General features: G+C 38.0%; 1 protein-coding gene and 1 non-coding gene across 2 annotated transcripts in view; one reads left to right on the top strand and one right to left on the bottom strand.

The window, feature by feature from the left end:
• The window catches only part of col7a1l (collagen type VII alpha 1-like), a 72387-nt gene that overhangs the window by 46933 nt on the left and 11333 nt on the right, over positions 1-14121 (top strand). The window contains exons 75-103 of the mRNA XM_084910364.1: positions 312-368; positions 463-507; positions 601-687; positions 1622-1675; positions 1796-1831; positions 4836-4907; positions 4988-5041; positions 5134-5172; positions 5261-5791; positions 5898-5933; positions 6659-6685; positions 6771-6830; positions 8241-8366; positions 8607-8678; positions 8853-8888; positions 9038-9097; positions 9249-9293; positions 9400-9435; positions 10504-10539; positions 11718-11774; positions 11983-12054; positions 12176-12247; positions 12329-12364; positions 12454-12534; positions 12634-12687; positions 12791-12844; positions 12954-13016; positions 13131-13193; positions 13352-13468. Of these exons, the coding sequence (XP_084766490.1) occupies positions 312-368; positions 463-507; positions 601-687; positions 1622-1675; positions 1796-1831; positions 4836-4907; positions 4988-5041; positions 5134-5172; positions 5261-5791; positions 5898-5933; positions 6659-6685; positions 6771-6830; positions 8241-8366; positions 8607-8678; positions 8853-8888; positions 9038-9097; positions 9249-9293; positions 9400-9435; positions 10504-10539; positions 11718-11774; positions 11983-12054; positions 12176-12247; positions 12329-12364; positions 12454-12534; positions 12634-12687; positions 12791-12844; positions 12954-13016; positions 13131-13193; positions 13352-13468 (2178 nt within the window). The remainder of the gene's footprint in view (positions 1-311; positions 369-462; positions 508-600; positions 688-1621; positions 1676-1795; positions 1832-4835; positions 4908-4987; positions 5042-5133; positions 5173-5260; positions 5792-5897; positions 5934-6658; positions 6686-6770; positions 6831-8240; positions 8367-8606; positions 8679-8852; positions 8889-9037; positions 9098-9248; positions 9294-9399; positions 9436-10503; positions 10540-11717; positions 11775-11982; positions 12055-12175; positions 12248-12328; positions 12365-12453; positions 12535-12633; positions 12688-12790; positions 12845-12953; positions 13017-13130; positions 13194-13351; positions 13469-14121) is intronic.
• On the bottom strand, positions 4156-4227 carry trnac-gca (transfer RNA cysteine (anticodon GCA)). Its single transcript has one exon. It is a non-coding gene; the product is annotated as a tRNA-Cys (tRNA).

A 14121-nucleotide genomic window follows, 5' to 3' on the forward strand; every position in this document is an offset into this window, starting at 1 on the left:
GTTGTTCCTCATTTAGAGAATTGTGAGCGCCTTCTTGTTAACAGCCCTGCCAAACTCATCATCCAGTCACCTTCGTTTTTTTTTGTTTTTTGTTTTTTCTTCGTAGCAGTATCTCTGGAGACTGAATTATATCTGCGCCCACACAAATGCTGCAGAGATCTGATTAATGACATACCCACTACCTAATCTTAATTATTAAGAATAAATTAGTTTGTCATTAGAGCCCACTTCATCTGCTCTCCACATCATCTACCGTGGGCTTGAGTGTTTAAAAGTTATGACGTGATTTTTAAAAATTTTTTTTCAAATAGGAAGAACTTACCACAATTGACCCCTTAATCCCTCGGGACTTCGGGGAAAACAGACAGGTAAATATTCTCTCATCTGTTTCAGCTGGACTGGGTACAAATGTTATGATTCATTTTTAATGTGACATGTGTTCAATTTCTTTAACATGCGCAGCTTGACGTCCAAACAGATGAATTTCCTCATCCAGTGGATGATAAGGTGATCATTTGTAGCCCAATAGCTAACTAAAAGTAATAAACATTTCTGTTTTACCTGAACAATAATACATTTGTGTTGCTTTTGATTTGTAAGGAACAATTGCCCACACCCACTCCTGCCCAAGTCGAGACCTTAAGTCAACCTATAACAGTCTTCTCAGACAGAGAAACGGATGCACAGGTGAAACAAATGTTGTGCTATCTTCGGTATTTATCTTTTGATCATTTTTATTCATTCAAGCACAAAACAAGCCAGGGACCTCTGCCAGGTTCCACTAAGAATGAAATTATAAAGGGAAGCTTTTTAATTGTACGGACACGCAGTTCTTTATTATAAAGCAGAAAGAGAAGAAATCACCCACTGACTGCCAGCATGCAGTCAGTGCATAGCTACCTGCTGTGCTTCACCCTGCACATTCTTCACCATTTCTCCAGCTTTGCACCTACTATATGGGAGAAAGAAGGATCAGCAGACTAGGTGTTCTTCTCCACCTAGTTGGTGTTGCTACCCTCAACCATCCTGCCCCACCTCTCCCTCCTACAACTGATCCAACATACCAAACCCTCCCACCACACTGTCATTATCCACTGATGTCTGATGATAATGAAAAAAGCCTAAAGTCCAGATAACTGGTGCTCGCATGATATAAGAATGCCCTGGACACACAATAAACCCCGGTAGTTCAGTCAGTATAGGCAAAAGAGCCTGAGCCACATGTTGCATGGACATTTTAGGGATGACTGAGGCTCTTCTGGTAAAAGGGCTTGTGTTCAGCTCCTCTGCAGTTTGCATATTAAAGTGTTGTTATATTCTGAGTGTACTCTGGATGTGTGATAGTGTCAAAAAAAGTCCCAATTTTTAGCATTAAGTTTAACAGTAGCTATCCAGTCTTCTTTCAATAAACAGAAACTGACATCACAGAGCAACTTTCAATACTTTTACCTATAATAATACAAAACACTGAAACCTGCTAGCTTCATATTTTAATGGCAGATAAGTGCAAACATTCAGAGTAATGACAAAAAAAAGTCACTTTTTTAAAAAACGTTGTAAAAGTTACCAATATGCTGGGGGGTTTTGCATTCAGACTTGTGTACTTATTTGTCCCCCCCAGGTTATCTTGCCAACCACAGAGTCACCCTCTCGACCCTCTGATAATATAGAGAAGGTATTCCTGGGCAGCTCGGTGCTCATGAGAAATAGGGCATTGTTTACTTTTTCTTTCTTTGTATTATGCTTGACTTTCCAAGTGACATTTTAACTTTAAAATTCTGATGTGTCTTTTCAGTCTACACCTCCTTCGGCAACAGAAGAACCAGATCAGGTGGAGTTTTCATTTTAAGTTCTACAGGCTTCCGTCTTAAAGACCTTTGCATGCCTTGGAATGCAAAACTTTATTTGCACTTATGCACAAGGGTCCTGAAATTGATCTGCAAGTGCTTGAATAAAACAGCGAATGGGCTTAACTGCAGTTGTCAATAAATAAACCATAAGCAGCACTTTCATCATTTTCAAGACCCCTTTCTTTCTTCTGCTTTTGATGAAAATTTCACCAGTGCAAAATAATGCAAGTGTTTGTTTAAGGCTGATGTGAATACATGACCAATAATGACCAAAGCATGAGTGGCATGCTTTTAGCATGATTTCTCTAAAGCTTGTCTGAATGCAAATGAGCAGAAAATGTAGTCTAGTCCAGCTGTTCATGAATGATTTACTGAGAAAAAAATCCAGAGAGTTACTTTTAATACTTTCTCTCTCTCGTTTTTTTAAACAGGAAATCTCTTAATTCCCGAGAGACTGAGACTATAGAGTCTTAATCATTCATAAGAAAGCACTACACGGAGAGTGCGAATAAACTGTGAACCGTTTTCTCTGGTGATGAACCCTGAACAACGTCGTTTCATGAGGGGGGACTTCTTTCCGCACAGAGACAATGTCACTCACCAAAAAAATACCGTATACCATACCAGAGTGTTTTTCTCTTGTTGTGGCTTATAGAAAATTAGGCACCTGAAAACTGTCCTCATATATAGGTTGTGTTTTTTTAAGCTTGGTCAGTGTAAAAACCAGTATAGCTTTACTTACCCTGCCAGAAACTCCTAATTTATTTATGACAAGTATTTTTCAGTAAATAAAATAGAAGTAAGCTTTCTCAAATATGACAACAATTTGCATACATACTTCAGGAAATACAGACATTTTATTTATTAAAACATGGAAATACTAAGGGTTTCTTACTTTACCATACCCTGTGAATACCATAGATAATATTTAGAATCTAGTTTTACTATAAACACATATGTAGCCAGATCAAACACTTGTTACGCTGGTGAAATTTATCTTTATAATTATATTGTCTGTGTTTAACCTCTCTGTGCATGTGTGCTTAAGTAAAAGTGACTTTCTAAACAACTCTGTGTCTTCCTCCTTTTTTCTCATCGTACAGTACTCCACAAAAGTCTTGAGCCACCCCTGATTTCTTTATATTTTGCTTCCAAGGAGCCAGACTTTCTTCTCATTTTTAAAAGTCCTCTTGAGCAATAGTTCTCATGGCTTTCTGAAGTTTCTTGTGAAGGTTTTTTTTGGACATTGACTGCTTTTTCACTCATTTTTAGTGTAGTCTTGTACCTTAATATGCATTTTTTTTCAAATTTGTTTGTTTAGCTACTTCACACTGAACTGTTAATTATCCAAGCATAAAATAGCACCTAACTCAAGAGGTGAGCCAGCGTTGTATCTTGAATTTGACAAAATTTGAATATACATAACATGATAATTCCCGAAGAGGTATTAGTCAAAAACCTGCATATTTTTTTCAGTGCAGGGTGTTCTGAAAGAATCTGAGAAACCGGACAAGAAACACACACACACACGCACACACACACGCACACACAAACTATGCAGTAGATGTCTGTATCTGAAAGTCGTGTCCTTAAGAATCAGGAAAAATCCAGCAAAGACACCTGGTCATTCAGTTGATCCATCTGTTGAACTTAGACCTTTTTATTGTCATTGTACAGTTGCTTGCACAATGAAATTATGTAACAAGACCACAAGGTGTGAAAGTAAAAGACAATATACAGATATATAAGACAATATACAGGAACACTATCCATCCATCCATCTGCTTATCCTTTTTTCAGGGTCGTGGGAGCCTATCCCAGCTATCTTAGGGCACCCTGGACAGGTCACCACACTGTCGCAGAGCTAACGCATAGAAACAGACAACCATTTGCCCTCACATTCACACCTATGGGAATTTAGAGTTTTCAATTAACCTAATCCCACTAAGTGCATGTCTTTGGACTGTGGGAGGAAGCCAGAGGATCGGGGGAGAACTTGCAAACTCTACACAGAAAGACCACAGACCAATGGAGAAATTGAATTCAGGACTTTCTTGCTGTGAGGCCACGGTGCTAACCACCGTGCTGCCCTACTATGTACACTAGAATATAATAAATAATAAGTAAGGGTGGAAGGGCTATGGAAATTGCAGATCTGCCAAAATATTGCGCAAGGGGAAAAAAAGAGACATCAACATAATAAATACAGAAAAGCAGCAACAGAATACTAGTATGATTAAAAACTTGGTTCCGTGGAAGTAAATAAGTAGTTCAGAATAACAAAGAAAGCAGTGAGTATATCTGAAGGGGGCACCCAGATTTGAACTGGGGACCTCTTGATCTGCAGTCAAATGCTCTACCACTGAGCTATACCCCCACCGATACCTGAAGCCTCATCAGAAAGAAGCCATTCAAGAACTCGACTGAAAACCAGTGACAACAGGTCTGATTAAGAGATGAAACAAACTTTAGAGTTTTTGGTAAGTAATCATCATTATCTGTGGAGGAGGTCAGGAAAGCAGTACAACAGTGAATATCTACAGCCATCTGTAAAACATGGTGGAGGCTCTGTCACGGTTTAGGGTTGCATTTCAGCCACTGGTGACCTTGTCCGATTTTGATGCACTATGCAATAACATCAGAAGGAAAGTTTCTGATTGGCAAACAGTCACGATTGTCCTTCCCAGAGCCCAGACCTGTTGAAGACAGTAAATATTCAAAGAAGAGCTTTGAATGCTCTTCCAGAAGCCTGGACAATTTCTGGCTGTGTTAAAAAATAAAGATGATAATAGCAAATGGACTTTCACCTTTTTAAGAATTGTACAAACTGAAAACACAATGTCAGATGCTGTGTTTTTGTGTATGCCTGCACATGTGTGTTTCCCATTTTCCTCAAACAATATAAAAAAATTAGAGGTGGCTCAGCACTTACAAAGTATATAAACATCAATCATCATAAATGATTTGCTAAATTTGCTTATGAAGGCTCTGTGGGAGATGGAAGTGCCTCAACCTGAAATCAGGGTGAAAAGAGGAACATTTTGGCCTGACTCCATGGTAAGCATCACCTGTTTTTGTAGAAGACTAATGAATGATTTTTTTTTTTTAAATCATGAAGTAAAATCTGTGTGTTTTAGGCGTTCATGCCAGGTGCCCCAGGAGGACGAAATCGGTTTAAGAAGGCACAGCAAGTACTAATTTTCATCTGATAGTTCCATGTTTTAAAAAATTAAAATCAATTTGCATCTAAAAAAGTTTTGCTTTGTACTCATTTAAATTACAGCACATCTCCTCTGGAGCTCAGGGTTACAAAATCTGGAGCGTAAGTCTGTTTTCAACAGTAGAGGTCAAGTGTTTATCCAAATCCAGATGGATAGATGACTTACAAATACACTGATTTGTGTTTTTAGAAGGATGAAAAAGAAAATCCAGGCCTTCAGACACACAGCCGGAGTGAGAGACAAGAAGCACGAGAGAGATGGAGATACATCGATACAGAGACAGAGGTTCCCACAGAAACAATAGGTGGAGGAGAGGAAGAGACAAAAGCAGAAGTGGAAGATTGGGGAATGGAAAAAGAGGAAGAGTTAATGCCTGATTTAAAACCAGTCCCTGATCCAGTCTATGAGGAGGAGGAGAGAAGTGGAGACAATGACTGGGAGACAGAGGAAGGTGTAGATCAAGAGAAGGAAGAAGAGAAGGAGGACTTGGAGATGGAGAGAGAGAGGGATAGGCTGGAGATGGAGAGAGAAAGACAGGAGCTGGAGAAAGAGAGGGAGGCTGAGCAGGAGAGGGAAAAAATGGAAAGCGAAAGAGAACTGGAGCGGCAGAGGGAGGAATGGGAGAGGATGAGGGAGGAGATGGAGAGGAGGAGAGAGGGAAATTATGATGAAGAAGCTGGACTGCCGTACCCATATCCCCCGGGGTATTATTTACTGAAGGTAAGGGCAAAAGAGTAAAATGTAAACATGTTACACTTTTCTTGAAATACAAATTAGCTGTTTATAGACATGGTGATGATAACTGACTGTCTTTTTTGTGCAACAGGGACAGCCAGGTGAAAATGGTAAACCAGGACAAAAGGTGACAAGATTGTGAATGTTATGATGAAACTTTACTGAAAATATTAAAAAGGGAAAAACGCCATCAAAATTTGCAACAGGTGGCTCGAGCCTTGCAAGAAAAAATTAGTATTATTTAGCTGTTAAGAGTCATTGAACCATCACTGTTGCCACAGTTGCTAGCTAGTTTATGCCTCTAAAATTTGTTAGCTGTGTGTGACTGATATTCTTCCATCCTAGTGAGAAATATTGCCCAAAAAAGCAACATCAACCTTGAACTAACCCTTTGAAATAAAACATATCTATGCTGAAATGACCGAGTCGCTGATACTTTCCCACTGATTTCAAGCATTATTTGTATTATCATCTTAAGATCACGAAGCAAGAATGACACATGTCCCCACATGAAATGTTCCACCAGTTCATAAAAATATCATGGATGCTCCCCCTCCTCCCAACACTGCATCTGTAAATGACATCAGAGCTCAGGGAGAGCTTCTCTCCCGTCTCGCCTGTCACTGAATCTGGTTGAGTCCAGGGCTTTGATGTCCCTCCTGCTCTATTTCTGTATGACTTTGAGACAGTAGATTAAAGCAGACATTAATAATTCCCCTTGTTAAACATGCTGACAAGTCCTGTTTTTTTTTTTTTAATTTCAAATTCCTCCGAGTTAGTTTATTTTGGCACATGAAAAGGATGTGTCACGGTGCACTCCGTTATTCTAACTCATTTCTATGCAATCTTCAGGGCGAAATTGGTGAAAAGGGACAGAAGGTAAATATATAAAGATTTAACTGTGCTTTTTAAATTTTAATGATGGTGACTGCGCAGATGTGTTCATCTGTTTTGTTATTTTTAGGGGGAGCCGGGCATCGGTCACAGAGGGCCAGAGGGTCAGGCTGGTCCTCCTGGACAGAAGGTGAAATTTCTATTTCTCCGCTCATCCCATATGGGGACTTTAAAGACTGATTTTAATGTTATTAGACTGACTGTCAGAACTGTTTCAAGTGTGCTAACATAATAAATAACATAAGTGTTTAATCAACTAGCCTTTTAACCTTTTAATATCATAAACTGCATTAGCTGATAGCAGATGGGGTGGGGGTTACTGATGGTTACTGGTCTGTACACCAGTTAAACTAAAAATCTTAGTACATTTATTTGACCACCTGTTATAAAAACATAAAAATACTAATATTTTAGAAATTTATTAAAAAAAATGTTATTACATTATTAGATTATTATATTGTTATTTATTAGACAAAAACAAAGTTCTTTTTAAACATAACTTAAAAAACTAATATTTTGTATGGCCTCCATTGGTCTTGATAACAGCTTGCATTCTTGATGCCATTGTTTTTATGTACTTGTCCCTTTTTTCGTTGAGTTCCAAATAGTTTCCAGGTGTTACTACGGACTTGCTTTGGATGAAACTCTTGTGCGATCTGTCTTTGAATCCGCTAGATTATGTCTTGTCTTATGTGTCTAAGAGACCACATCTAGCATCATGAAATACTTTAATGTGGACTCTTTAAACTAAAGTAAAGAATTTCAAAATGAATTGTTTTAATGAATGAAATGTTTTAATATCCAAATTTGAGCCGGCATGCTGGACATTCAAGCACTAAATGATTTTTCTGTTTAGAAATGCAACTAATGAACTGCAATTTGTCATCTTAATCAGAAAAATAATGATGTTCTTTACTATTTTTCATGTTTTTTTGTAAAACAGTACATTTGAAAATTGGACAACAACAATAATTATATTTTAGCATTCACAGTATCATTTTGATTATAGAGTTTGTGCATAATGGTGGATTAAGCATTACAAAAACATAACAAGTGGATTTAGTAATTGCCAATAGTTTTAATTTAGGTTAGCATAGACCTTATAATGGTGGGCTGTAAAATACATTTAAGAGGTCTCTCTCTCTCTCCATATATATATATATATATATATATATATATATATATATATATATATATATATATATATATATATATATATATACACACACACATGTCCTAGTAAATTAATTAGCCCCCACAGACTTCCATAGCATTCACTTTGAATGACTTCGATTCACATCACACTTTTAATTTGGAGTATTTAATTGACTCAGTGACTCATTCAAAATTATGTTTGAGCTTTTAATTTGATAAAGGCAAGAAGGACCTTATTTCAAAGCAATTATTCAAAAGTAATAGAAAAACTGAATGACAACATTACAAGAGACAAGTGACCTCTGATGATGTGCTCATCTTCAAACACTGAATTCTTTTTCTTTTTTTTCCTGTATCCTTATTTTCTGCCATGGTGTTGCCTCAGGGTGAGCCCGGCGAGCCAGGTCCTCCAGGTGCTCAGGGCATTCAGGGAATCCCTGGCAATCCAAGCATCCAGGGCCCCACAGGTCTTAGGGGTCTTCCAGGGGACCCAGGAGAGGCAGGTAGAGAGGTATGTCACCATACATTATCTTACAATGACCCTTAAACTCTTTTGAATGCCAATACAATATAATAAATGAAATGATCTAACAAATGAAATAATCTTCGAGAGAAGATTCATTCTCACAAAGATTCGAGAGAATCTTCGTGAGAATGAATTAACAAGAAGAGGCATAGACAGAGAAGGTTATAAGTATTATCTCACTGCTTAAATAATAATGATGAGGTATGATGTTTGTGTTGATATTAGGGCAGCCGAGGTAAAAGAGGGAAGAATGGCTCCCCAGGATCTCCTGGACCTCGAGGACCGCCAGGACCTCATGTATAGAAAACTTAACATATCATTTCTGTCTTTTGGGTTGTTTATTTCTATGCCAACCTTCTACGCTAAAAATCACTGCTTGTTACAATTTTGTTTTCCATTTTATACTTTTGTTTCTCTCTGTTTTATTGCTGGCTGAAAATGAGTCCAATTTCTTTTGGTACCACCTCATAGGGCATTCCTGGCATACCTGGAGAAAAAGGAGTAAAGGTAAGTACTAATATTATGCACAGTTGTGTAAGTCAAACTTAAAGGATGGTGTTATTGTTATTTTAACATAAATCTATTTTGCCTCATACTACAATTATGCAGTTTTTGCCACTTCAGAAATGATCATTTTCCCTTCTTCATTTTACCAGGGTGACAGTACACCAGGTGAACCTGGTGAGAGAGGCATAGTTGGCCTCCCAGGTAAAAGGGTAAGTTCCTTTTTACATATTTGACATTTGGTGACTATGTTGTTGGTGATGTTTAGACCAGACAGGAACTGTAGTTTTTAATCTTTTTATAATATCACACAAAAAATCAGATTTGCCATGTTTGCTTATGCAGGAAAATGTTTCTTTTCAGGGTGACAAGGGCTCTCCAGGTGTTAAAGGAGCTCCTGGGCCCATAGTAAGCAACTTTTCAAAACCACACAATTGAGCATGAAGTTTTATATAAAACCCTTAGTGACATAGGAGAAAAAATACACTATCTTTCACCCTTCTTATAAAAACAGGGTCTTAAAGGACTGAGTGGGAGCAAAGGTGAAAAGGTGAGCTGTTGCCATGACTGATGAATCAATGACGTTTCTTGTTTTCGTCTTTTTTAAATCAATTTTCTGAATTTTTTTTTATTAGACGTCTTAGATTACAGCTAATGAGACTTTAATATAGAAAATTACATATATTTTATATTTAAAGGACTATAGCACCAAGTGCAAACTGAAAACTCTCTGTTGCACTTCATGCAAACGGCACTCAGGCTATGCTGCGTCCAGCTTACCAGGCTCTGAAATACAGTGAACTGAAATTGCTGTCATGTTGCTTGAAGCGCCTCAAAACTATGTGACACAGTAGAGTCAAAAAGTATTATTTAAGTTGATGTGCATCTTTGTTTCTTATCGGCACTAACACTGTTAACAATGTATAATTACAGCAAGAGACACACAGTGTGCATATTAGGACAATGTTTCCATTCATGCATCCATCACTGTTGACTGCAGGGAGGATAGATGGACTCAGTTTATCTGCAACATAAGCATGTTGTAATAGAACAAGATAGCGAGCATATATATTTGCATAAGTACTCGCTGCTTTTATCTGTGCAACCAAAGCAGTGAAATGAGTGACTGGATGTTTTTCTCTTTACCCTGAGGATTTCTGTTAAACGAGTGCATGAAGCATGAAGCTGCTGTAATTCTCACGTGCCCGAACATCAATAAACAGCTGCTTGCGATTTATTTTTACTTGCACATGACTCACTGACATTAAGATGTGAATATTCTGCTCTATTACAGGCACATTTATGTTGCAATTGTAATTTCCCGTTTGTTTTTAAGTATCAGTGGGTACAGGCTGTGTTAAAAGTGGTGTCACTTGTTGGTCAGCCTGCATTCATATGTGTTTGTCTTCTCAGTGTCGTAACTAAGGTTTTGCTGGATGATTTTATTATCTATGACGGTCATGTCAAAAACCATTAAAATCTCATTATGTTGTGCAGAACTAGCGTTCAACATATTTTATACTAGAACTACTACAATGTGCGTGCATTTTTCTTGTATTGAAATTGAAATCATCCTGTTTGAAAGTGGATTTAAAAATCATGTTTTGTTTTCTTTTAGGGAGATCGTGGATCACCTGGAGTCAAAGGAGAAAGGGTATAATGAGTTTGTCTTGCTCTGTGGTTAAACACATTGAAAAAACGTGTGTCAAACAAGACATATGTAAGATATACAGCTTTATACAAAGGTTAAAGTTCCAGTAATACTCGTAATATAGATTTTTTTCTTGTGCCTTTAAATCATAAATTCCGCAAACAAATAATCAAAGAATAAGTTGTTCTTTAAAATACAGCTGTTGTTGGAACTTAATCCTTAATCCTTGTGAGAGTAACCTCTTCTGACTTTACAGCTTTGTATTTACTGTATCTGTGGATATGCTGTCATATTAAAATTAAAGTACCCCCTCTTTCAGTTCAAAGGTTTTATGTATACATAGATAGGCTTTATGTGTGTGGCTCCATACTGTAGTGGTTTACACATTTGTTAAACAATGAAAAAGATCCCCAGTACAGGACCAGGAGGAAACACAAATCCCATGGGGGCTGCATCGGGAAGCCCATTGGGTGTAAAAATGTGCCAAATCATAATACACAATCTCCTGCAGCATTCCCTGTGAATAAAAGAGCAGCCAAAGAAACTTCGATTTTTACATATACAAAGAACATTATAAAAATAATTAGTTCCTCAGCAGGTCTTAATATTATGTAAATACAATTTCAGATGAACAGCAACACTTGAAATGTTACACTGTACCATTATTTATTTAACATATATTAACACATACTAAGCCAGACTGCAAAAGTAGTATGTGAAAAACCAACTATATTTGTTGAAGAACAGCTCTATTAATGTGCTGGCACAGCATGTTGAGGTCTGGACTTTTACTGAGCCATTGCAACACCTTGATTCTTTTCTTTTTCAGCACTTCTGTTGTAGATTTGCTGCTGTGCTTGGGATCATTGGCCTGGTGTATGACCCAGTTTTGGCCAACCTTTAGCTGTTGGACAGATGGCCTCACAGTTGAATCTAGCCTATTTCTAGTCTATCTCTATTTGGTATACAACAGAGTTCATGGTTGACTCAATGACTGCAAGGTACCTAGGTCCTGTAACTGCAAAACAATCCCAAATCCTTACCCCACCACCACCGTGCTTGACATGAATATGATGTTTTTGTGCTGAAGGCTGAAACTGAAAGAGGGTGTTCTTTATTTTTGAATGAGCTGCATTTACATTAGTTTCATACTGAGTGTACAACTGAATTCCTTTCTGCAGGGCAGTGTGCTTCAAATCCAAGGACCTCGTGGCTATAAGGGTTCCAAAGGACAGCCAGTGAGATCCCACTGACTTTTTTTCTATTACTCATTCCACTAAAATGAGTTTCAGTACAAAACATAATGAAACAACTCAAGCCATCTAACACATACACAATAAAAAGATCTGAAAATATAAGCTGTAAGCTTAAAAAAAATGTGTGTGAAATTACACAAAAAAGCTTAATAAATTAGCAGTGAAGAAATGTGCGGGCATTTTATTTCAGGGTGAGCGAGGTTCACCTGGTTTTGACGGCGATAAAGGAGAAAAAGGCGAGGACGGTCCTCCTGGGGTCAAGGTAATGAATTCAGATACAAAGTTGTTTAGAGTTTGGAAAAGTTTGCAGGTTACACAGTGTAGTACCAATCATGTCTTGCTTAAAAACATCTAAAATCTAACTAATTAACTGTTTTTAAAAGGGTGTAAAAGGTAATGCGGGTATAAAAGGTGCAATGGGAAGATTTGGAGCACGGGGCCCGGTAGGACAAAAAGTAAGTAAGTTAGGCATCAACATTAGTTCAAACATTCATTTCTGGCAGCTCTGTGTGTGAAATTGTCATGATTGTCTGCAGGGAGATCCAGGAGATCCTGGAGTCAATGGAGTGATGGTACTGACGTCTACAACATTTAAAGCCAATATTCAGTATTCATTTAAGATGTGATCAAGTGAGATAATAACACTTAAATTTGATTCAAGGGTCGCAATGGGGCTGATGGGCTGGATGGAGCCAAAGGGGATAAAGGAGACAATGGACTCCAAGGACAACAGGGTAATCAGGTACTCTAATGAGCAGTTTATAACTACTGACAGCACCTTTGATTTCTAAACATTCAAATACAGGTAATTTAGTTTGTCATTCTTTTATTTTTTCCATAGGGTGATCCAGGAGAACATGGCTTACCAGGAGAAAAAGGGGAGAAAGGGGAGAAGGTGAAGAATTTCCATTTTCACATTGATTACTTTTTCCTAATTTGTCACCTGCTTGTGTATCTGTGTTTTAATGAATTAAGTGATGTGTTTCATGCTTTTACAGGGTTTCAGAGGTTTTCCTGGGCGCACTGGGAGCCTTGGCCTGAATGGAGAAAAGGTTATCCCTTAATTTGATTCTTATTAGATTAGCGAGCTGTGTTAGGTTATGTAGCGGTGCTATGTGAAAAACTTTCTATGCATACTCCATATATGTCCCTGCAAAACAGGGAGATATGGGGTTACCTGGCACCCCGGGCATACCTGGACTGAATGGGGTCACGGGACGCAAGGTAAGCGTTTAAGTGTGCCTTTATTTCCCCTACTAATTTCCCAAGCACACACACACACACACACACACACACACACACAAATCAGTTACTGTTTCTCATTTTGTGAAATGTTAGGGAGACAAGGGAGAAGGGGGGATCAATGGTGTTGATGGTGATCCTGGAGTAAAGGGGGAAAAGGTTTGTCCATTCAAAGCCATATGACCTGTGATTTTTTATCCTAGAGTTTATTTTTATATCCTATTAAAAGATTGTGAAATCTATTTATATTTATATAATGATGTAGCTTTACAGTGGTTTAGCCACTGTGATCAAAATTTTTCTTTTAATGAATTCAGGGTGCAGCAGGTTTCCCAGGTTTCCCAGGTTTCAAGGGGTCAGCAGGAAGTCCAGGAAGGGACGGTGATATGGGACCACCGGGACCGCCAGGGCCTCAAGGAGACAAAGGGCCTAAGGTACAGTATGCCCAACTCTTTAGGTACTTGTACTTGCTGATGAAACACAGGCTCATTATCAATAACACAGTCTAATTATCTCCAAGATACCTGCTGTTCCCCTGATCACGACTTCATTATCTCATGATAACAAATTAAAAGCAGTCTAGCGCTGTCTTTACTTTTCCAAGCACCTATTCACAAGTTACGTGTGTCATCAGTACCGTCATACAGAATCGTCACTTTTGTCTTTAAGATATGTGATATTCATGAGATGCCCTCTACAAGCTGTCATCACACAATATCGGGGCCAAAAGTTAGAACTTATCAACAGATATTAACTTTTTATTTAAAGACTGGCACACATTAGTGGAGTAGTTGGTCACTACTTTAATGGGGTATGTTTTTACTCAACACTGAACATGAAGGCTACAGTCTTTAACTAAATGATTCAGTCACAATATAGTCACGTAACAAAAACTTGTCTTGGGAGCACTAAAAAGCCATGGGGCTAAATTAGAGGCTCCAGACATAAAGGCACAAATACGCAATGAAGTATGCAGTTGAGGGAAACATATTTCTATAAGTATATGCCCTATCAGAGTCTTATAATGTATATGTTTTTTTAATTTAGCAGGTTCGCTAAATTGGTAGTCCATTTATGGGAAAGAACG

Source organism: Perissodus microlepis, chromosome 17 (assembly GCF_051167445.1).
Source record: "Perissodus microlepis isolate ML-2025 ecotype Zambia chromosome 17, ASM5116744v1, whole genome shotgun sequence".
In the NCBI taxonomy this organism is placed as follows: domain Eukaryota; kingdom Metazoa; phylum Chordata; class Actinopteri; order Cichliformes; family Cichlidae; genus Perissodus; species Perissodus microlepis.